The 24,967-nt window shown below is 36.4% G+C and overlaps 1 protein-coding gene across 1 annotated transcript in view; it reads right to left on the reverse strand.

Moving 5' to 3' along the window:
• The window catches only part of COL28A1 (collagen type XXVIII alpha 1 chain), a 55,547-nt gene that overhangs the window by 15,697 nt on the left and 14,883 nt on the right, over positions 1-24,967 (reverse strand). The window contains exons 11-24 of the mRNA XM_071429060.1: positions 24,507-24,575; positions 23,023-23,091; positions 21,776-21,844; positions 20,778-20,846; positions 19,940-20,008; positions 19,352-19,420; positions 17,965-18,033; positions 16,931-17,002; positions 15,005-15,073; positions 14,365-14,436; positions 13,706-13,774; positions 10,906-10,974; positions 7,021-7,092; positions 4,850-4,918 (exon numbers count right to left, since the gene is read on the reverse strand). Coding sequence (XP_071285161.1) covers positions 4,850-4,918; positions 7,021-7,092; positions 10,906-10,974; positions 13,706-13,774; positions 14,365-14,436; positions 15,005-15,073; positions 16,931-17,002; positions 17,965-18,033; positions 19,352-19,420; positions 19,940-20,008; positions 20,778-20,846; positions 21,776-21,844; positions 23,023-23,091; positions 24,507-24,575 — 975 coding nt within the window. The remainder of the gene's footprint in view (positions 1-4,849; positions 4,919-7,020; positions 7,093-10,905; positions 10,975-13,705; positions 13,775-14,364; positions 14,437-15,004; positions 15,074-16,930; positions 17,003-17,964; positions 18,034-19,351; positions 19,421-19,939; positions 20,009-20,777; positions 20,847-21,775; positions 21,845-23,022; positions 23,092-24,506; positions 24,576-24,967) is intronic.

Here is a 24,967-nt window from a genome sequence, read left to right on the forward strand (position 1 = left end):
GAAATCTGCCAGAGATATCAGAGCTAAGAAATACAGATACTGCATTAAAAGGTACTTTTTTAGGAGATCCTGGAATACTGTGGCCTGTGAAACAGCCTGTGAGCTGCTGTAGTGGAAACTGAATGGGAGGTTACCAAACATAAATGATTCCTTATGGCCCGTACCCAGTACACCTAAAACCTGCTCTTAGACCAGCCCTGACCAAAAACAGCCCAAGGGTGACCTGAAGTCATCTGCCTCTTCCTCCCATGGGTAACAGAGTCTTCCACAGGGTCGTTGCAGGTGAAGGATTGAATTTTAGCCTCACATGCTTAGTTAATACCAGATGTGCCATTGAAAAGCTCTTTTGTAGAGCTTTATAGTAATCCTCACAGTTTCTGTATTTCTTGGTTTAAAGAAAAAGACTTTTCTTTTGCTTTATGAGTTGTGAAGTGGAGCAGTTCTTTTTCCTAAAGTATCATAATAAATTGTCCTTCAGGGAATTAATTTCAAAAACGATTAATACTGTTCTTTGATGAGGTCTAATTTATTTCCTGTATTGTGCTTGTAGACAAGCTTGACACCATCAGTAAAACAGTGAACTAGAAAAACACTGCTGAAGCAAGAAATAAAGAGCTGAGTCAAGACATTGTAAAGTGCAGAATTCCAATGTCTATTCTGTACCTTTTATCAAGAAAAAAAAACATTAAATGGCCTAATGGTCAACTGAAAAGTAAATCTTGGATTTTCCAATATATATACCTCATTTACTGTGAAGGATGTGTGTTTGATACTGAAACATACAGCAGACACTGCAATACTCTCTTTAGTGAGAGTTAATGGATATAACAGTATTTGTAAGAATAACATATTTTTAAAAAAGGTATTGCATCTCTACTTTCCATATTTTAGTTCAAATACGCAAGCCCCAAGCTGCAAAAGTTGTTTATATTGCAACTGGATCCACCCCAGATGTTCATGCACGAGGGACTTTGCTAAGGATTTCAGTAATCTTTCTGCTATCCAGTTACTTGCTTGATTTCTAGTGCTGGGCTCTTGCTCTTCAATGTCTGTAACTCACCTCCTAGTTGGCAACAGTGCTTTTAAATCAATTTTTTATTATATTCTGACATTATGTGCTTCTGTTTTAATGCTACAGAACACAGGGTTCTGCCAAGACTGAATGCATCCCACATGTTTCAGTTTTGTTTTCATGTGAATTTGACCTCTGATACATAAAATTCCTGTCTAGCAGTGTGCACATATGTGAGCCATTTCTGAAAGCAGAGAGAACAGAGCTTTGATTCAGATGAGTGGAACATTCCTATATAATGATCCTCAAAGGAATTTCAAATTAACTAGTGTGTAAATTTATGAGCCTCTTTTATCAAATAAATGTTCATTTTTTATATGCAGAGATTGTGCTGCTATTTTTTTTTGGGGGGGGGGGTTGTATAAGAGGTAGCCAGTGCATTTACATTTCATTTGAAAAAACAGAAAAAACAGAAGCTTTTCCATTTTATGAACTAAGATCTAGGGGAATTCTTTCAATTCAAGTGAATTCTTTTTCCTTGTGGCACCTTTACTACCAAGATGTTATGCAAAAATTAAAAAATCATACTGTAATATAGGAAAAAAAATCAGGGAATGAGAAGAACTGTTTATGTATTTAGTTTCTTTTTTTTCCAGTGCACTCTTTACTATGTCTGGTGTGGATAAAGAGAAGTAAATCAGACATGTTACATCTTGTTGGATAATGCTTGCTTTGGTGCACCACTCATACACTGCACAAGCTACAGCTGCTCACTCTGCATAGAACAACAAACATTTCATTCAACATGACTAACACACAAATCTAAGGGCATCATCAAAAAGAAGCCTACCTATTTTAAAGTAAAAAATACAGATAATTTTTTTTACCAGATGTTTTTAACCCTTCAATTTTTTATTATCCTGACAGAGTGTTAGACAAGCATTACTCTGAGCAGGCAGGTTTGGTGGACAATATCACACTATAACACAAATAAAACATGTAGATCCAAGAAAAAAACTCATACAAAATTGTTGTAAGCATGATTTACCCTAATTGTGTGGTGCTACTTGCAAAGACAGCTACTCTGCAGGGTTCTGTTTTTCACTAACTTGGACCTTAGATTCAATCTACCTAATTCTGACAATTTTTGTGACAATGGAGATAACTTGATGGAAATAAGACACTTTTAGTTTACATGGCAGCCCTGATCTGACCTGGAATTGTCAGGAAACACAAGAATAGGGAGAACTATTTATCAGTTTGGTTTTGCCTAAGATAAAATAATCTATTACTCGACATTCAATTGTATTATTAGTAATATTAAATATAATGAAATTATTAGAACTTCACATCCTGGTCTCAGCTATTTCACTTTGACTTAGTCAAATCTGGATCACAGTACCACAGGCCTTTGTAAAATTTATTATTAATTTATAATTTCCACTAACACAACACAGATCATATCCCCTCACAAAAAGATGCTACCAATAAACCCCCTTTACTAGCACCATGAATAGAATTCACTCCACACATCTTGAGGAATGGTGATACTTTTTATGCTGTTCATAGCTGGAGAAGGGACCAACAAATAAGGATCTGATGTCTTTATAAAGGAATATAAACAACTCTCTTCAACTGGCAATGATTAACATTACTCAGAGCCAAGTTCATCAAGTTTGAATGTCAACCTGGCAGTAGCACAGTAACCCCACATCCACTGAACAACATCACCCAGTTCCAGATCCAGACACCTCTTAAACACCTCTAGGAATGGTGACTCCACCACTTCCCCAGGCAAACTATCCCCGTGCTTGACCACCCTACCAGTGAAAAACTTTTTTCTAATATCTAATCTGAATCTCCCTGTCTTAGCCCAAGGCCATATAACAGCTAACCTATGATTTAATTAAATATATACGCTATTTTATCACAAGACTTACAGTGATTTAAGAATAACTGTGATAAAAAGACTAGATGCCATGTTCACCACTGCAAAAAAGTGGGCATATTTACTTTTACTTTACAATTTACCCCTTCATCCCCAATGCATTTCATGATTCCATATTGTACTTTCATCTTTCATGATCTAGGTTGGAACTTTTCTGATAATTATACAGCTGAAGAGTTTCTTGTCCCAGCAATTACATGAATTCATGGTTGTAAGAACAGAATGGACTTGTGACCCACCTTTGAATCTCTGATATAAAACAGGCACCATGATTTTTCCAAGTATATTTCTGCATAGCTGTATATTTGTGATACTTTTCAGAAACACAGCCACAAACAGTGATTTTAAAATTTCCAGTTGTGAGAAATTTCAGTGCAATCATTATAGTGCTGTCCATTCACTTAAAGAAAAGGAAATTATTTATTTCCATTTTGGATTTAACTAAAATTTATTTCTATCACTCCCCTCTATTCCCACTGAAGTTATGATATACAGTTCTGGACTTCATAATGCTTCAACCATGGCATCATAGTGGGAGATCATCTTTTTTGATAATGTGACTTTCCAATTCCTTTTACAGAATGCATTTAGGAAGCAAGGAACAATTCAGATGTAATGATACCCCTAGACATCCTGAAGTCATAAGTTAAGTCTTTATCAATATCTGCCTTGATAATTTCATACAAGATTCTAGAATTTTAATGAAATGTTCTGTAGTATCAAGAATCATGTATTATAAGACTACATTATAGCAAACCTGATATTTCTATTTGGAAAGATACAGTCTCATACAGAAAAATCTAATTAGTTTAGCCATTTTTTGTAAATTTATATTGAATAACACAACTGAAATCACATTTAGTTCTTGCATTACTTGATGTGAAATGCCTTGTATTGATAGGCATTAATTCAAAAGAGAAGCATAAAGCCAAGTTTCCCAGATCCCACTGCCATTGGGACCATCCTGTGGTAATTCTAAAGTCAAGTCATTCTAAGAATGAATGTCCTTCAATTTTTCCTTTATTGTGGATTTTTTGAGAGGTTATTGCAGTTTATTTTAAATGTAAATTCTCCTGTTCAGAGAACTGAAGTTGAAAGTTCCTTCTGTTTGGAAAAAACTTGTTTGGGCAATATTTCTTTCTCCTCCTGCAACAGGCTGCCTGTTTCTTATTTCACATATGCAATGAGGAAATCATTAATAAAACCACTCTGGGATATTTTAAAGCAATTTGTTGTATGATTCTAGTCTTAAGTCTCTTTTTCCGACTTTTTGCAATGTAACAATTACTATGTGACTTTTAAGCTGATTTACATACTGCTTATAGTTTCATAAGACTTTAGCTATTCTGTGCCTTATGGAAAACCTTGGAAGAGTTTCAGTGTTGTACTTCAAATACCTTTATCAGCTTTTACGTTGTTTGGGATTTTTTGTGAGTTTTGCATCTAAACAAATAAACAAATTATTTTAGATAAAGGTTTATACTCTTCTCTTAGGAATCCAACTTAAAAGATATCTCAGTACTTCCATGTAACCCTTAACTCATTTTTTGGCCTCATCCCTCACACTTCTGCCAGAGAAAGGAAGGGCATAATTATTAGGCAATACTGGGCCTGTGTTGGATCCTGACTTCCACCAGCGTCTAGAAGCTTCCTGGGCTTTGGATGTATGGAAAACCTGCAAATTTGTATCCAGTCTGAGGATAAAGTGAGAACTAGTTTTTGTCACATCAGAAAAGTCAATCACAAGCTTTTCTTCTAACAGAACTGAAAAGTGGGAGATGAGAATGCAGCATTTTGTCATATATTTTTCGTTCTTATCCAATGCATTTTTTGGAAGATGTCTACCTTGTTTACAAGTCAGGTGCATTGATCTACCATTGGACAAATACCTTTGGTCCAGGATCTCCCACGCCTTTTGGTCCTTCTGGTCCTTCAGGGCCTGCTGGTCCTGGAGGTCCCTGGTACAGCAGAAAAATAAAGCATGTGTCAGTAGTTGTCTTAAGGTACTTGTGTTTTTCAACAAAGAAGATAATTTCTTCACATTTATTTTTAGGGAAACCTAAAAAGACTCAGATTGGTGGAAAAAAGTACAACTCTTGACTTAAGAACATTGTTCTCAGCTCAAGGAAAACAGTGGGAAAGCAGACATTGCTCCATGATTCATATGCTGCAAGCATTAGACACCTGAAATACCAGAGCTAACCCATCTAAATTTAGGGGTTAGGTGACACTAACATATTTGTGTATACTTGTGTTTGGTAGTCTGTTCTCCTGAACACCCTGCTCAATTCACCTGCCCCTTCAGCTGCCTTTCATACTGCTGGAGGCATTCCCAGGCTCCCTTTCAGCATTCATAGGGCAGATGGCTTTGACCCACCCTCTTGGGGCCTTTCTGGGTCACTGCAACCCCAAGATTGTTAAAAGTCTCTTTTCCCAGCCCAGGCACTTGAAGAATGAGTGGGAGTTCTTCAGTTCTCGGTCTCAAGGTTGTTTATTGCATCTTATCTATAAAAAATTTTCTCCTGCCCTGCCGAGGTCCGCCCAGCAGGACAGTTCCAGGCACACGGCCTACCCCTGGGGCGGTGCTATGTCTAAATATTAAAAACGAAGTATACAATGTTTACAATTATGTTCCAATACCTATCACCTATGTTAGACAGTGAGCTTCTACTCTAGACCAATCTGTAAGTGCCAACATCACAGCAGAAGATGGAGGCCAAGAAGAAGAAGGAAAAAGGCTGGTCACACCCAGTTCCCTCCATCTTGCCTCCTGAACCCCCATACCAAAACCCTAAAATTTGCTTTTCCGCTCCGTGATAACTTCACTAATATTCATCTAAAACTGTTGTGGCTTGCTGATCTTCATATAAGGTTGGCAATTTGCTCCACAGGTCATAATCAAAACCACAGGTGTTTTGGGCTCTGTGCCAGGGCTTCTGAGCCCCCTGGCAGGGGTCCCAGCTGTCCTGGACAGCCATGGAATGTTCTGGGTTCCCACAGAGGAATGTTCTGGGTTCACCACCCTGCTACCTACTTAGCCACATAAATCTTGTCCATGTCTGACAGTGCTTTATGAAGCTGATCTTTCCAGCTCATGGAGCACAGAATGGCAGGGGAAAGATGTTACCATGAGACAGCACAACAGAGCCTTTGCACATTACACAACATGAAATGTGTCAGGTACAAGGCATTACACCAGGAGTTCTGAGTGAATGCCTCGTGTAATAATTCTGATCCCAAAGGACCTTCTCAGCATCAGTTTGAATGATAGGAAATTGGAGCTGAGTAGGAATTTGGAAGCACTCAGGTCCCACCTCAGTGCATTTGGGAGTGCTTGGGAGGGTTGTAGTTTGAAATAAAGCTGGATTAGACACATAAAGAAAATAGTGTTAGTGGAAGTTTGACATGTGGTGGTTGAAGGATGGCAACAGTATTTCCACTTTCTAGTGGAAGAGAGAGAGGCTGGTCAAACATGTCTATGTGGTTTTGGGTGACTGAAATTTAGGATGATATGTCCTTGTAATTGAATGTGCTGCTGGAAAACTCAGATATTAATTCCTTCTGAAGCCAACCATCAGAAAAGCAAGAGGTAAAAAAATCTTCAAATTAGAGGATTTAACTGCCCAGCATGAAAAACATCTGAAAATCCAAGGAACTGGAGCTGCAAAATTTGGTCAAGCAGATGGTATTAGAAATCTTGATCAGAGTAAAGAAAAGGGAGGCAGAAAAAGAATTCAAATCAGTGGTTATATTTAAACACATATGAGCAGCATAAAGATTTTTATGGAAATACATGGTGTCCCTTTCATGATAATGAAATGAGAACCATTTATGTCCAGTTCCAACTGCTGGTACAACTGCTACTGTATCTAGAAAAGGGCTTCAAAATATCCATGATACATTTAAATTAGCTAAAGGTTAATTAACTGCACTTAGTTAGGTAACTAAATCTAAGCATCTAAATATTGTACTATCACATAGTAATTTCGTTGAGGTTTTTTTTTTGTTTGTTTGGTTTGGTTTTTTTGAACACAAAGTACAGAATTAAAACTCTACTTACAACTTCACCTTTGTCACCTTTGTCAGCTTTTGGTCCTTCGGGTCCAGGTGGTCCAGGTAGTCCTCGGTGCCCCTAAACACCAAACAGGAAGTCAGAAATCGTGCCACTACCTGGACTATCACAGTGTAAAGAATATTAACAAATATGTAAGGAAGCTGTTTAAAATCTTTTTGGAAACATAGAATAGCAGTTACTATCTCTTAAAATTCATTCACAAAGTTCAGGAATTGCTATGCTTTTTTTATTGTGGTTTCAATTGAATTAATTAAGATTTTAGAAGAATAAGAATTCTTATTAGGGGTTGAAATTCTTATTAGGAAATTGTTAATTTCTGGATTTGTTGTTGCAGAGATAAATTTCCAGAGCACTGACTTTGTATTCAGCCCATACAAAGTTAAATTTATTTTCAAAACCAAACTTTTTATCATTTTAGGGGTAAGTCTGAGCAATAAGAACTGAATTCAGAATACTGAAACATGATATGCCAGCCTTAAGTTATATGTGCACATTTTGCACTTCCAAGTAATCACATTGGTTGTCTCATACAGTAAAGCAAAACTTCATTCTGCAAAGGAAAGTAGGAAAAGAAAGAAATACAACAGTTAAAAGAAAAAGAGCAGTCTAAAATGCTCTCTTTTCAAGAGACAGTCACTCCTTTTGTTGATCCTTCCACCGACTCCCACTAAAGGTTTGTGCATCAGCAAAACCTCAGTGCTTCCTTTCACGGCCAGACAAGAAGCAAATAGCAAACTTTTCCTCTTTCCTCACTCCAGTGAGAGTTTTCCTGACCTTTTTTGAGAAAATTAGCTGAGCTTGAAATAGACTGTTCACAAAACCCAGGAAGAAAACATGTTGCTTTGAAGCATCTCTGAGGGTATGCTGCTGGTCTGTACTGTAGATGCTCACATGAGAGCACCAGCAACAGGAAATCCTCATGGATGCGTGTAGGTCCCACCTGCACCTCCCTCAGAGCACAGTATGGATATTGTGGCTGTACAGAGAGAGCTGCATGCCCTTCCCTCCATCCCAGAGAACCAAGAAATGTTGATACACTCTGTGAAAGAGTGCTGCAGAGAGCTGTCAGCAACTTCTTGAGTGTTGTTAATGTACATAGGTACAACATATCCTCAAGAATAATTACATACAAATATACAAATATTTCCCTGTCTACTCCAGTAAAAGGAAATAACAAGGAAAATGAAACTCCAAGGGACAGAAAACTGTTGTATCATTGTGCATTGCGCCTGTAAATTTCTACAATAATATAATACTTCAAGAAATCAAGAAGAGAGACCAGTTAGCAGCTCAGACCTCAGCTGACCTGGTCCATCTGAATACAATGTCCATGTCTGGACAACAAACCAGCTTGTATTTTAGTTGGATATACAACTAGAACAAACTTTTTGCCAAAATCTCCTGTCCCATGAATGTCTCTACCATAGACACAAATAATGTATTTTTATTAACAAATTTAGTCCTATCAGAAAAATGGAAGAGATGCTTTGGGTCTCCTAAAGTTATACATCATAGGTTTAGGCTAGCAGGTAGGTAAATGAAGAAAGACAAGGTAGACTCAATGTTCTGGGTAAGATGAAACCCTGAAATTACTTTAGATGAAATATGTGGATAGTGATCCAAACATGCCTTATGCCTAAGTAAATTTTATATAGTAGGTCATTCCGTATGAATCACATCCATTCTTGAATCCAATTGGAGAGTTTCACTGACAGACTTCAAACAGACACTGACCAGATTCAAACTGTGTCAGCTCTTGAAGATGTCTCCTAATTTTCAAATGATGGAATTTTGATACACCTCTGTAAAAATTTAAACAACCAGCATGCTTCTAGATCATAAATAGTTTTATAATGGAAAGTCAGTTTTACCTCTTCCTGATTCTTAATATCCACAGATCTTAAACTGTGGATAAAATGAGAAATGTTTCAGAAATGTTTGATAACATTTAAGAAAGGAAAACATAAATCATGGGCTCATATCTGTTTTTGCTTCTAATCTCACTACAGTAAAAAACAGCCAAACAGATGTTTTCATTTAATCCCAGCAGGCCACTGTAAATACCAAATACATACTAACACATTTTCTTCTCTGAGAATTGGGATTTTGTCATGTGTCTGGGCTACCTATTAGTAGCATAACCATAAATGCTATAAATCTACTTAGGTCAAATCTACTGCCAAATCTTATATAAGAAACAGTTCTCCAGTCCAGATTATTTTGTTGGGGCTTTTTAAACAGTCACACAAGAGATGGCCTAGGAGCAATTCTGGGATTTCTGCTTCCCACAGTTTTGTGGTGTCTGGAAGAAAAAATCACAGTGACTCCCTCTAAGTCAGTGCACTGGTAAGAGAGTAAATGCCCCTGATGCCACAGATAATCTGCTAAATGAATTCATCTGCTTTTCCAGCCTTTCCAGTGCAGGTTCTAAAGCGTAGCAGTATGGTAAAGTGGATGGTGTTTGCTGCTACCTTCCTGAAAGCATCTTCTGAGAAAGCCACTTGGGCAAGTACAGTCACTCAATCCACACTCATACCACAGCTAGGTCAGCAAAGAAAGATGGAAAGGGTCTCTGTGTAGAGCTCCAGCAAGGTTTATTGTAGAGTCACGCCACAGGAGTCCAGGGACAAAAGGCAAACAAACAGGGCAGGGTCCTGGGTTATGTATGGGGTCACAGCCAATCATTTGGGGGCACAGGAGTAGTACAAAGGGCAGGGCAAAAGGCAATGACCTATCGGGAAAGGGCAGATTAACATAACACTGCAGAGCATCATGGGAGAAGCCCCTTTCGACTCTCCCTAAGGACTGAGGCATTCTCCAAGGCAGTGGTAAACTCTTCTGGGGCAATATCCTAGAGGTTTCCCTGGAAGGCTTAAAGGCCTCCACACTAAAGCAGTTTTCCAAAGTAATATTATAAAGATAGTTGCTTCTACACCCTTTCAAAACAACTACAAAAAATGTATATAAATGTAAATCTTGCATCCATGGTGATTAAAAATGAAATAAAACAGCTATTATAATCAAAACCTAATTGATTAGGGATACGACTGCACAACTAAGTCATGTTCATCACTCCTTTTTATAAGAATAATAGAGTGAAGTAATTTCTATATTATAGACAAAGGAAATTTGGAGTTTTCAAAAATCAGAAATAAAAGTTTCTGAGTGGTTCAATGTGCTATTCAGCATCCTCTGGTAGAGGTACTGGTAGAACTGTGTCAAGCCAGGAGTAAATACCGCTACTGGTATTCCTAAAACATTATCATGCAAAATCTATTGAATTAAGTGGCTTTATTTTGAGCTACATTGTGTTAGGTTGGCATCCACTAATTGATTTCTGATTTGGGTCTATTGTCTATATTTCCCCAAAGTGAAGTGATGGAATTGAGCAGAATATTTTATGTGCAGACATGGTAAAGGAAAAAAAAAAGTTTCTGAAGAAGGTTCCCAATTTTAGTCTGAAAAAGAGATCATAAGAATGGTACCTTTCCCTGAAATACTCCCTTATCAGAAGTAGCAGAAGTCTTAAAGAAAGTTGCAGCCCAGATGACAAGTGACAGAAGTACAATATGATATAAAGTGTGTTAGAGGGGAAGAGGTGAATTTGAAGAACTGTATTCCTGATGAAGACTTCCTATGGGAAGTTGTAGGGTGAGGTACATTGGACTAGTTATCTATAGAATTTTGTGTTTCTTCTTTGTAAAGATAAGAAGTTTATTTTAAAAATAGACATAACGTGGAATGATGGAAAAGTTGAAGAATTAGTGAATTCCTTTACTTAAAAGGTTCAAGTGGTGTCTATATTTTCACAGGAGTTTTGCATATGTCTCACACTTATTTACTTTTTATCTTTTGTCTAAAAACTCCTACCGTTGGTCCCATTATTGAATTTCCAGGTTGTCCATCATCTCCCGGTGGTCCCTGGTATCCTGGATCCCCCTATGCAAAAAGAAACAAATTCAGAATTATATTAACTATATTCAGTTTTAACTTCAAAAGTTTTACAGAGAAGAACATGAATTCAGTTCTTTCTTACAGAGACAATTTTTGAGCTAGGTAACATGAAACCAGTATTTCTAGAGGAAGGTTTCACTACCTTGATTCTGACCTCTTTCACAGTTCTGCTTCTCCCCAGCTGTGTAAAATAGTTTGTTCTACCTTGACAAATAACTTGATGGCTTTAGTTTTCAGATGAAGGTTGAATGTCATAATTCACTTTGAGAGGCCAGATGCACCTGTGGCTCCTGCCTGCTTTTGTCCACAAGCAGGCTGCATGACCTTGTTTCTGTCAGAGCGCAAAGAGAACAGCAAGGAAATTCAAAGACAAGTACTGAGACAGAGTATGCTTAGAAAGCCTGATGCAATGGCACAGAACTTCAAAATTTCAAGTTCCATAGTCTGAAGACTCAGGGAGAAACTCGAGTTTTCCACAAATATTACACAGCTCAGCTCTTTGGTAACAGCTCTGTCAGTGGCTTTCCGGGAAAGCAGTCAGGCTTAGAACCCACATTCCTTATGTTAATCTTCATGGAACAGAATTTGGCTCCTTCCGGTGTTTACACTTTGGAAACAGATGTTTCACTTTACATTAAGGAACTTTCTAAGAAAATATAGATTTGCAATGAAACACTTGCAATTTCTCAGTGAGAAGAGCATGCAGTATTTCAGGAAACATTCACTAGGGAATGCAATAAAATGCTGTAATGCTCTAAATCACTCAGCAGCTGTAACCATGACAAAGAAAAAACAGCTTTCTAATGTCACTGTCCCCATATTAGTAACGGCATAATGATTGCCAAGGGAAATAAAACTCCAGTCCTCAAATGTGGGTGTAGCTTAAAAGAAATAAACTCCCAATGGACACAACCATGGCTGCCCAGGAGGTAAGACCTCTAGCAATCACTAATCACCATTTCAGATACTTAGAGATGTCCCAAAAAGACCTCAGACTCCCAGAAATAACTCCAAGCTTTGAGAAACATTCTCTGCATTAGAAACTTATCATGTCTGTCTTCTCAATTGCTGACACCAAGATGTTTTAGGAACAAAATTAATAGTTATCATTGTGCTTTCCACAGCCGAAAGATAAAACAGACCTGTGTAGTCTGTTACATTATTGATCAACTGTCCAAAACATAGTGGATATTTGTTTAAATCAAAGAAGTTATGATGGAACTGAAAAGACAAAGTTTTGAATATTTTTGAAAAATCAAATTGCATTTTATAATTACCCAAATGCTTGAGGTTTTTCCACCAGCTACTGCCCATATAAGCCCTGCTCTAAAACTTAGTAAAGAATTTCAAAAGACTCCTACAGAGTTCATTGGATATTGGATAATGACCCATCTGCTATGAAAGTTGTATGAACTGTACTGAACAGAATAAAATCATAGGTAAAAAGACAAGGAACTCTAAAAAATTATTTTTCATCATGAATTTATTAATGAACAACCTGGACTCCCTTACTTGTCTATTTAAAAATGCCACAGTAACTGGAAAAACATGAAGAAGGGAGACTGATTTAATGAAACTTGTCCTCATACAAGTTGTGGCTTTTAGCATGTCACCTGTATTCTCCTCACATAAACTTTGTCACATTATTATGGCTTGAAACCAATATAGGAGATATGGCCACCTCACAATCTTCTTTTTTTCTTCTACATGGTTATATTTTTACTCTAGGTATACCCTGAGCATTTTGCATTTTTGTCTTTTTTTCTCTTCCATGCACAAGCAAGTCCAAAAGACATAATATTCCTCTGTGATGTCCTACTGCCAGACTGTATATGCCAGATATTTTGTATATACCATACCCTCCCTTGTACTTGTGGAGTGAGGCATATATATTTTTAAGGAAGAAGAAAAATGGGGATGATTTTGCTTCAGAATGATACGATATGCATTATGATTCCCTGACTCTACAAACTAACACCAAAGGTGAAAAGTATCAACTAAAGTTGAAGTTACCTGACATATTATAACAAGAATAATTTAAGTAACAAGAGTAGTTTATTATTTAAATATCACTGAATATTTTAAAATATTTTTAAAACCTTCAAAGTTAGCTTTTTTTTTTTGTTGAATCCACCTATTTTACTCAACAGGCCAAGTCCCAGATATTTCAAGTACATCTTTCCCATAAAGAAAATGAGATGGATGAAGCCCTAGCTATCTTGTAGGTGACATTTCATTTCAAGTAGGACATACAGGCCAGCTCATTTGGAAGTGACAAACAAACACTCATCTCAAAAAAATCCAGCATATAACACCCTAGAACTATACATAAACATATTCTGGCAGGAGTTTAATGCCATATTTTAAGAAGCAAAAAGCATGGCAAATTTGGAAAAAAAACCAACTTCAAACTAATTAATTTCACAGGAAGGACCCAACCAAAACAGAAATCTAATAAGTTTTTCGGTTTTTTTAAACAAATGGCTTCAGGAGGAAATCATTATGTACCAAGTTCAGCATGCTATTAAAGGTCCTGGGCTCTAACACTGACTGTTAATTTTTAATACTTTTTAGTCCTTATTTCTGAAATTCAGTATTTTTGTTCCTACAACAAGGAATTTTAAGTTCCTTAAACCAGATTCTTTTAATTTTGACAGAAATGTACACTAGAAATTTCCAATCTCTGGTCTCTAGGAAATATTTATCAGATAGTCACCTTTGGTCCAGGAGGTCCCCAAACAGATGATCCAGGTAGACCAGGGGGTCCTTTCTCTCCACGATCACCCTGTTACAAAATGGTATAATGTTGACCTAAATAGAGAGTTTGACTTTCTGAACTAAAAATAGCTACAATATAGATCTACCTCCAAAACAAGCAATACTGTAAAAATACTTAAATCAACATATTGTTCTTATGAAAGCTGGTCTAAATTTAATGTCTGAAATAACTATTGGTTAAACTGTGTATTTGAATTTTTTTAGTTTGAATTAATTTTTTTGTCTGGCTTACAATCCAATGGAATAACAAGAACACTTATTTCAATTTCTTTATAATTCATTCAGAGCAACACTTACAAAATATTATAACAGAAAGTTAATGATTCAAAGTAAAAATTTTGGAAATACTCATGGTTAGAATCACTCAGACAACTTTAGTTTAGCTTATTAGTGCTCATGTATAACTATATGTAATTATATCTTTATTCTTTTTCTCCTTGAGAGTACTGTGTCATTTAGGGTAGACGATGGAAATATTTCTGCTTTCCCTTTGTTCTGTTAAGTCTATAAGCATCAGATGCCTGAGAAACTGCATAAGCTTCATAGCTTTTTTAATAAAATACAAGGACAAGCGTCACCATGGAAGAACAAGCTTACTTTTAGTCCAGCTGGGCCTGTTAGTCCTGTAGGACCAATCATTCCTTTGGATCCTTTTTCTCCAGGGTCACCCTGAAGAATACAAACTTTTTTTCAATCACAGCAAAGATTCATTCACAGCTGCAGCTACAGAAATACCCCAAACCACAACAATAATTATTAACCCATAGAGACGTTTAGATGTTCCACCCCAAAGGAAATCCTGCTCACTTCTAGAATGTGACCCAAATGTCCCAAATTATATGAAATGGGAGATAAAAGTTGTCTCTCTACTAATACATCTTTCCAGACTTTTAATTTAATTTCATATTAAGATATTTAACTATTCTCCTAATTTCTCAAAGTTTCTCTCTCTCTATCAACACACTAAGCTAATCTGTCAATTCTGAACTTTAATTAAAATTCTGTACTGAATTTTTAGGAAATCTCTACTCCCTATTAACTTTAGTCTCTGTGTTTAGGGTCTGATTTTGCTGCACTTGTTCAGGCTACAGTACACATTGCTCTCTCTCTTCAATCCTTCTAAATCCTCAGTTAAAATAGAATTGACACTTATGATATAATGAATGAAAAAGTAGGTCAGAAGCCAAACTCTTACAAAAGTCTGTAGTATTTCCCCAGCATGCACATCAAGTCATACCTTTTGACCTAAAAGTCCTTTGCCAGGGGGTCCTTCTGGGCCTCTTGGACCTTCTTCTCCCTTTTCCCCCTAACAGAGATTAAATTATTAATTACTTTTCACGTAGTTAATTTTACTGATAGACTTATGAGAAATAATGCTTGCATAAATACTTTTGCCAAAAATGTCAGTAAATATCTGGTTAATTTTTTTCCTACAAAGAGTAAAGTATTCTGTCTCTTAAAGCCTTGCAATCTCCTACATTCATAGTCCTTATTTTCACAGACATTTTTAATAGTGCCATTTGCAACTACATCAATCTTTTGTAGGAAGGATTCCATGCATATACTTATAAGAGGAAGAGAAATGCTTGCAAACTTAACAGAAAATGTCTTGATGGACCAATTCTGAGAAGTAATTTTAGACCAATAGTATAGCCAGTGGCTAATCCAGGCTGAAAATATTTGCCAGGAATGTTACATTAAATAACTCAAAAATAGCCCACACAAAACATTCTATTAAGGAACATTACCTACAAAACATTTATGCATAATACAAGCCAGATTAGTATATAGGGATACCTGCAGATAATTTAGAGAGGGAAAGGTAGATTAAAATGAGGTTAAAATCCATTTCTGATTTGAACTGTTGATGAAAGGGATATTACAGAGCCTGTTGTTGATAGGCATCAGTCTGGATCCCACTATGGTGAGACACTGTCACACCTGCAAATAACTGCTGTAATATCACCATGCTACTTACTGCAGGCATCCAGCTGTTCTGTGCACTGCCCTGAATACCCAGGGTAGCTGCTCAGTTCTACTATTTTTACCTTCAATGGCTTGTAACAGGAAAGGTGACAACAGAATTAATCATCAGAGTAAAGGCAATATGCAAGAGAAAAGACCAAAAACCCAGCATGACCATCTGTAACTTTAACCCAACATTTACTCTTAATGCTGATGCACTTTTGATACACTGGAATCTTACTTTTTGAGCAGGAGATGATACAAATTTTAAAAATATAATTAAGTAGCAACAGAAATGCCACATATTTTCTCACAGTGGAAGGTTTACCACTTCAGGCTGGAGCTTGTCTGACTGCACTTTTAGGTGACAAAAATGTAACATTGCATTCTTAATATTATTTATTACTACTCAAATATTTTCTGATTTAAAGCCCGCAGTCAAAAATGCTGATTTGCTTACTCCAAATTATGTTTAGTTTATCAATTCTACATGGCAGCCAGCTGCTACCCTCTTGTAAGAGCTGCACAGTAGCTGTCTGGAGGCACCTGGATTCTCAGCAGCAGTTAAAAATGCACAGCACTGACTTTTGCTTTCTCAGCAGCTTATTCATTTTGGAAAGAGTCCAATGAAAAGCTTTCATTTAATTTACTCTAAACTTACTATTTTGGCCACTCTGTTTTGCACCCCTCTAAATTACTGTCCACCATTTTTAATATATGCTTCTGTTTCCAAATGTGGTGGAGTTTCTCCTAGATCCTCAGAGTTTCCCTTGAGAACAAAAGCCCCGGGTTCGGCTGTTTGTGCGGGGTCCTGCACCACAGCTGGCAGCTTGCAGCCACAGCTCAGCAGCCTGCGAGATGCCCTAAGTCCCAGTGATGCAGCATTACTTCTCAGAGTCAGGAAAGACCTGAACAGGCCACGAGGAACAGGCTAAAGACATGAGCTATCTGCTCTCCAAGCAGATTGTGACAGTAATCAATTACCCACAAAAGCCAGGGCTGCTTGCCTGCAGCTCAGTTGGTAACCACTGTAAGTAGAGTTTGTTGGACACATCTCACCCAGTTCCTTATCCCTGGCAAAAGTATTGGCATATGCTTTCCTCAAGGGTGAACTCCACTGCAAACCTGCAAATATTCTGTTCTTCCTTCATCACCCTTTTAGTACACCTTTTACATGGGGTAAAATATATTTCCTTACCTTTTTCCCTGTCAACCCTTTCTCTCCCTTCACCCCCTTCTCTCCTGGGGTTCCTGGAAGACCTGTAGCTCCCTTAAAGAAGAAAAAATTGTTACATCTGCCTATTTAAAAAAAATAATTTATTCTGTAAAATGGATTCAACAGTTTGTGAAAATATTAATTAAAGATAAATAATATTTTTCCTCAAATAAATGTTGTTATTTCCAGTAAGTTAAATACTATATAGAGACACTAATTTTTAATAACCATAAAGTAAGTCTTTGAAATTTCACTCCAAGTTCCCCACCTATTTCGTAAATCTTGGACTTGTCTTAAATAAATTTTTATTTATTCAGTGAATAAAACCATGACTGAATGCTGTTTGTTAGTCTGTGCACAATAACAATGTTATATGAATATAATTCACTTGCTAAGTCAAACATTCTGGGACTTAAAGAATGATCAACCAAAAATGTCCAATAATTGACTGGGCACTAACCCCTCGTCATTTGTACAGACTGACCAAGGCATTACTTTTAACATTTACCAGAAAGAGTTGAAAGAATTCATAAGAAGCAGCCCTGCCAAGCATTTCTTTCATGATCCAAGATAAAAATCATTAAAAATAAGATGTCTGTGCCACCTTACCTGATTTTGGAAGCCCTATTTAAGTCATTAAAGATATGGTTAACAGTCTTCAAAATGGCATCTGAGGCCAAAGCTTTAAGTTTTTTACATCTCTTTCAACACAGGCAGTAACACTGACAATGCTGTTGTCACACAGACTGGCTTTTTTTTCCCATCATAAAAAACAGGGGGACAGAGTTAGCAACCTTTCTAACAGGCCCTGGAAAGACCCCACTAATTTAGAAAAGATTAGGGGAAAACTTTGTTCCAGTTATGGTAGTGGCAATGCTTTTACAACCCTCACTGAAATTCCTTCTTATTCTGACCACAGTTCATTTATACCAAAAATCTTCTACTTGGTTTATCAGCAATTAGTGGAAGAATTAAGAGACTATGTAAAGAACAATTAAAAATAAAAGCAGGCTCACTTTAAGTCCTGGTGAGCTAATTCCTGGAAGTCCTGGTTCTCCTTTTTGTCCAGCTTTACCTGGTTCACCCTAGCAACAAAAAGTCTTTAGTTTAATAGAGAAACACAGTTTGACTTCATTGACTTTTGCACAATCTAATTAGCTGCTTACACAGAGAGGAGGATGTGATGACATTCTACAATTCTATGATCCTAAGTGGTCAAGATTTCAACTGGAAAATTATGTTCTTTAAAATCCCCTGTAACTTGTAGGACTGCATCTGTTTTATTTAACCCTGCAGTGGGCAGAAAGTTGAAGTGAATCACTCCAACTTTATTCCTTATGCTTCAATGCATTTTATTTTTTACTTTACAGGACTACCTCAGAAACTCTTTGGTTCCTGAATGAAAAATGAGTCCAAATAAAGAGAAATCAGAGGTCCTGCTTAAGAGAAAGTTTTAGCCTCCTAATTCTTTCCTCCTGTAGTTCTAAAACAATTAAAGAGATAGGAATTCCATTTTTCAATTTTGCTTTATCACCTGAAGAGAATTGGCCTACCACATAACATGTTTCACAGGTACCTATTTTTCTCTACACTAATATTAAATATTGCTGCTTTAACTGCTGCTTACATGCCAAAATTATACCCAGAATAAAATTACTGGTTTTCTCATGCTTTTTCTACACTGACTAATATCTTCCCTTCAAAAATCAAGGTGATTACTAAGAACACTTCTGATTTACAGTTCATCAGTTCATTCCATTTGGTCTTGTCATATTTCAGCAATTCCCCTTTCCTCGTCTGACCGTGTTCACCTGACACTGTACCACTAGAGGCCTGGGCTTTGACAGCGATAATTGTTTTCCTCACTTTTGTGTTCTCTTCCAGCTTTCCCTCCTTCTGCAGTGCAGGGTCAGCTAAGTACACTTTATTTCTTTTTTCTGTCCTAGTCTTTCTGTCTTTGGTTTTGGTTCTTTCTCACGATGACCATCGAAGGCTGAAGTCCAGGCTGAAGGTGTGGTGGGATTAGCCTGAAGTCTCAAAACTATCACTGAACTAAAGCTAAACTGTTTAGTAAAATGATTTACTTGAATACAGCATATATGTGGCACCAAACTCATTGGACACAAAGATATCTGACATATCCTCTTAAAAATATGTGTTCCTTTAGAAACAGAAGTTCATATTCACAAAGGCTAAGGGCTAATTCTAAGCAGGTAGAAGCCATATTCCATTTGGGGAAGATCTTGATAACATGGATGGCTTTCTTTCTAAGATTCAAAAGGAATTATTATCTCCAATAAAGTTACATTTTCTTCTCATCAAACACATTTTTGAAAAGCCTGGAAAAGATACTTACTGTTTTGTGACAGTGCTGCTTTTAAAAAACAATGTCTGAACCATTACCTTTGGTCCTGGCCAACCAGAACCTCGAGAGCCTTTTGCCCCAGGGTTTCCTGGTGGACCCTGTGCACCCTATAAAGCAAAATAAGTGAGTTTTAGTGCATTACACTCTTCCACATCTGAAAATCACCACAAGTCCATCTTTCAGTTAATAACAATTTTATCTTATCTTTATAAGAAATCTTCCTTCCAAAATTAGCAGAACCCAGAAGATCTTTTGAAATGTTTCAGTTTATCAACTGCTAAAGGGTGTGTTCAAGTTTCAAAGGGCTTGACATTCAGAATTGATAGGTACTTAGCCTTGTAAAATTCTTATGTATATCACTGCCAAAGCAATGCTATCTGATTTACCTCCTATGCAAATTATTATGTAGATTAGACCAAATTTACATTTGCTTGATTCTAAGACCATTCAAATCAGTCAAAATCAGTTGTATTTACAAGCTTTGCTTAAAAATTAGTTTGATACTTTTGAAAATAAAAAATCACGATGAGATTTTTAATGTCTTTACATTAAAATTAGAGCTCTGATAAAATATAAAATGAAAACTTTATGCCAATGCTCATTACATGTCCAAAATGTCGACTTACCTGCCTTCCTTGATGGCTTGGTCCTGGTGGTCCTGGTGGGCCCTGTGGTCCTACCTGGCCTTGGTCACCCTATAGAAAAGTATTCCCAAGAACTAAATTGCAATAGTCCATGCTATCTGATTAACATATTTAAACCAAACACCGAGTAGCAGGCTTCAAGCTGTATTATCTTGAAGTCTGCTGCTTCTATCTGAATTAAATGGAACACTGGAATTCTGCCTGTGAAAACTGATCTAGCAAAAAAAACGTCCCTTCTTCCCTACAAACTTTATCTTGTTTATAACATTAGAAGACCCCACCTGTAATTTTATTAAAAGAAGGATCAATAGCTCATCTTTACATACTGAGATCAATTTTAAAGATTTTCTTGTACAGAAATATAGACAGCTTCTTGCACAACACTCAGAAGAAAAACTCAAAATGTAAACACAGCAGCTGCAGAGTATATCAAAAACCTAAAAATATCAGTGTTTCTTTGCCTGTTCCAGGCCCATTAGATTAGATGACTCAGGGATTTTTGCATTTTAAAATATTTATTTAAAAATTAAAAGATTTTAACTAGAATATTTCTGAAATTATTTTAGGAGGGAAAAAAAAAGTACATTTCTTCCCTCATACTCCCAGCTGCATAGAATAGATGTTAAATTAGTGCTCTAATTTAATATTAACAGGCTCAGCTACTTGCATTGATGGAGCTGCATGGAACAGTGTAACATAGCTGCTCAGATTCAGGTAAAATATGCCCTTGTGTAGTTGTGATATTGTAAAAACTTAATTGTAATTTAACTATAAATATAATTGATTATACATACAATTATAAATATACTCTATGCCTCACCTTGTCACCTTTGACTTGGTCACCTTTTGGTCCAGCAGGACCACGGGCACCGTCACTGCCTTTTTCACCCTAGAAATCGATGACAGTTTTGAAACTTGTATTTAGGAACTTATAAAGAACATTGTCTTAGACAAACTGGTCATCACAATGTGGATAATGAGGAAAAATGTATTCCTTTACAAACAAACTAGAAAAATAATCAATGGAATTACCAAATTAGAGAAATTGGTTACAATTCATAACATACTTCATCTGCACTCGTGTTTTTGAACATAGGACTTCAAAGGGAGAAAATTAAATACTAGGAGGAAGGAAGTTACATTTTGAAAACATGACAGTATGCTCACTAGTCAAAGAAATCAGTTCAGACTGAGTGCAAGGACATGACTGATGCCTTTTCCATAAAAGGAAGAAAAATCTCGCTTTAGTAATTCAAGGCTCTAGAGAATCTTGAAGCCAATAAAACAGAGGGATATGTTTTGATGGGAAACCCAGTTATGATTTATTCATAAATTTTGTTTGTACAATTATTGCTTATACTTTTTTTAATGAAGTTGACATGTATTAACCTAGCAAACCCCCTAAATGAGATAACTGTCCACAGAGACTCGTACAACTCATCTTTCAGTCTCCCAAAATGGTAAGGCAAAATGAAAGCAGTTGCTGAATATCTTCTTCCAATACAGAACATAAATAGCTCAGCAGTTTCTTGGAAGACAGTTTGTCTCACTAATGCTATCAAAAGAAGTTCTCTCATTAAACACATAAATAAGAGAATCATTAACTTACTACTGGTAGAGGGCATTGTACAAATTTTTTTGTAATTACCTGGATAGAAATTCTGAAATCAGGGGGATATTCTGGGAGCACAGATTCAGAAATCCAAGATCCATCATCCAGAATTTTATACCAATGGAACTATCAGTGGCCTTAAATAATTTAGACACTACTTCAAATTTGGTCCACAATGTTAAAGAAAGTAATTTCCATAAAACTACCTTATCTCCTGGAATGCCCTGTCCTGTCGAACCTTTTTCACCTGGTAAACCAGGAGGGCCAGGTGGTCCCTGAAAGAAAAACAAATATATATTCAAACGATACCAGCAGTTCATTTTTTTATAGAAATTTTATGTCATTTGCTAGTACAGGATTTTGCAACATTTATGACACTGGTAAGTGAAAATTCTTCCACAATATCTGAGTGAGCCCCAGCAATTAAAATGAACTGTAGCAACCATTAGTTGGGTCATTTGGAATAGAATAAGCCAATGCTGAATTCATGTGAATTACATAATTAATGTCCAAAGACTGTACTCTTACAACTCAAATGAATCTGCAGATTTATGTATAAAAGAATTAGTATTACAGTGAAATGTATTCCCTATAATTTCACATAATTTCATGATTTTCACAATAAAAATCATCAATTTGAACATATTTTTTGTACATAATTACAGGTTATATAGGCAACACTAGAGAATGTTAATTTTGGTTTAAACAAATACAGAAATAAGTATTTTTCTAACACTTTCTGTCCTCTTGCAAAACTCAGCTAACTATTTTTAAAGCTAGTAAGTATTTTTTAAGGATGATCTTGATAAACCAAAAAGTTTCCACATATTTTTGTGAGAAAAATAGTCTTTCACAAATGAAAGTAACTTTCAAAAATACTACAATTAACCTAACACCCATCTACATTTGTGGCTTCATATGAACAAGAAAACCATACATTTCAGGAAGAAAAAGCAGCCATTGAGCATTAAATCAAGAGCTTGCCAAAGTTCTGTAATTCAGAAAATAAAGACATAATTAAAAGCATGTAATTTGGGTCCTTGTTCTTGATGGGATCCAAATTACACTTAAGAGTTGAGGGATGTTTAATCTCTTTTATGTTCATCTTCTTAAAATTCTAATGTAGACAATTTTTAAAGGTTATCATCAACTTAAACAAGTAGGAGTACATATTATATATATATGTATATATGTATATATTTTTATATATACATACACATACATATATTTAAAAATTATTTTCCCAAAACTGACTTGGATGTGGTTTTATTCTCCTTCTTGGACAAGCCACATGCAGCTACTGATGTACTGGGCTGGAATAGCTTGTGCTGCTCCAGACTAGGTACAAAGTAGTCATGGAATCAGTATCCTATACAACTACTGACAATCAATTACATTCACTAAGACTTATTTTGTTGCATTTAAATTCCCAATGCATATATCACTGACTTACAGGTAATCCTGGCTCACCAATTCCAGGAGGTCCTCGCAGTCCAACTCTACCTTCTCGACCTTCAGCACCCTTGTGAAAAAGAAAATTAGAAAGTTCAATCCTAATTCAACTTGGTACTTTTGAAGAGCATAACATTTATATATAGGTGATTTAATGGCATCACCACAAAGGCTTGAAATCTAATGTGCAACTTCTCCTAAAGTAAAAAAACCCATACATGATGTTCTAGAAATATTTGAAAGCACCTTTCTATTAATACTTGAAACACAAGATTGCATTCCAGCACTGAAGACATAGGGGTAACTGCTTAAAATTGCAAAGTCTAAGAGATGAAATGGATGAGGGAGTTAATTCAGACTAAATTTGGCTGCAGCACCAAAGCAGGAATGCTCAGATGTGAGGGATGCTCACTGTAGCCTCTATCTAGGTACTTGAATTGAAGCCTGCTTCAGTGGAATATGGGATTGCATGGGAACTCCAGGAGCTGTACAGTTTCTGCATCTTCTACTTACAAGGTGTCATAATCTTCACAATTTCTCCAGTTTATTGAGGACTGTGTGCTTCAAGGATAAGGGCACAGAGATTTTTATCTTTCTACAAAGCAGTAAAAGACAGGGGGTGATATTTCTTCTCCATAAACTATTTTCCCTTCTGGAAGGACAGAGTGTTGCTCCTTTTACATGGTAAAATACTGGTTTCTGAGCTCATAAACCCTCTCTGTGTTCTGGGGTCTGCCCTACTGCACAGGAAATATGCAGGAATTCAATGAATGTACAAATTAGAGCACTAAAAGCAAAAAAGTGTAAGTCTGTTAGATGGTGTCTTTTGGATCCAAACCATAGGGAAAAGATGACAGGAAGCTACACCAGAGACTCAGCACTAGAACTAGAGTGAGGTCTAGTTCTGCCCAATTTACATTTCTTGCCTGACTCTGAGATGCAGGTCTCTGACATAACTTGTAAACTAAGGAGTCATGTTTCCTATGCAGATGCTTTTGTAGTTTTCCATGAGAAGATCTGGCTGGCCAGCATAGGCAGACATGACTTTTCCAAGACTGGATTCCACCTTCTAGTCTTTTGCAGTAAAATGGGATGGAGGAATGAAATGCTGCATCAGAGAACCTTGTTCCCTAGGGAATGACAAGGCAAATCTCTCACTTGGCCATATATCACAGTGACTGAGATGCATTTCTATACCTGGAAATGTAGTTTACTCATTAGTGCAAGCATCTGCTAGTGCTTGAAAATTATCTCACACAGGTAACCCTCATTTAAATGGCATTGTTTCTGACTTCTATCAATAGGATCATAATAAAATTCAAGAGTTGCTGGAAAAGCAGGTCTTTTATCTCTATCCTATGTGAATACAAAAACCTGTCAATCAGTGATAAAATTTTGACTTTGATAAAACTGTAAGTGAGGAATTTAATTCAAAACAATGACTATTCAAAGGTATCATTTAAGAAACACATTTCTGAGAGTTACCTTGGGTCCTGGCTCTCCAATGCCAGAGGGTCCTGCAGGACCATAGGGACCTGGAGGGCCTTGTTCTCCCTAAAGAGAAAAAATGGAAAGAAACTATTACTGTGAATAGAAGTTTAAGCAAATTCTGACAGAGTGTCATTACAAAGCCTCATTTAGGGCTAGAGAAATACATTTTTCAAGTAAAAAACAGATATACAAAACAAAACAATCTAAACCTGTCTTGGAGAAATATGTTTAGATTAGAAGCAGAGCCAATATCCTGGCCATACAAGAGATAATAATTTTATAAAGTCACTCTTTCATATGTGTCATGAAAGGTTAAAAAAAAAATCTTTTTTTTTTTGTTCTAACTTTGGTTCTATCTTTCATCCAATATTTCAGTGCTTCCACAGACTTTTCTTGATAGAAAGATGGTATTTGGAAATGAAACAGTGCTTAAGCTTCCAACATTGCACTCAAGG

Source organism: Agelaius tricolor, unplaced genomic scaffold (genome assembly GCF_023055355.1).
Source record: "Agelaius tricolor isolate 1412-34295 unplaced genomic scaffold, bAgeTri1.0.p SCAF_6, whole genome shotgun sequence".
Lineage (NCBI taxonomy): Eukaryota > Metazoa > Chordata > Aves > Passeriformes > Icteridae > Agelaius > Agelaius tricolor.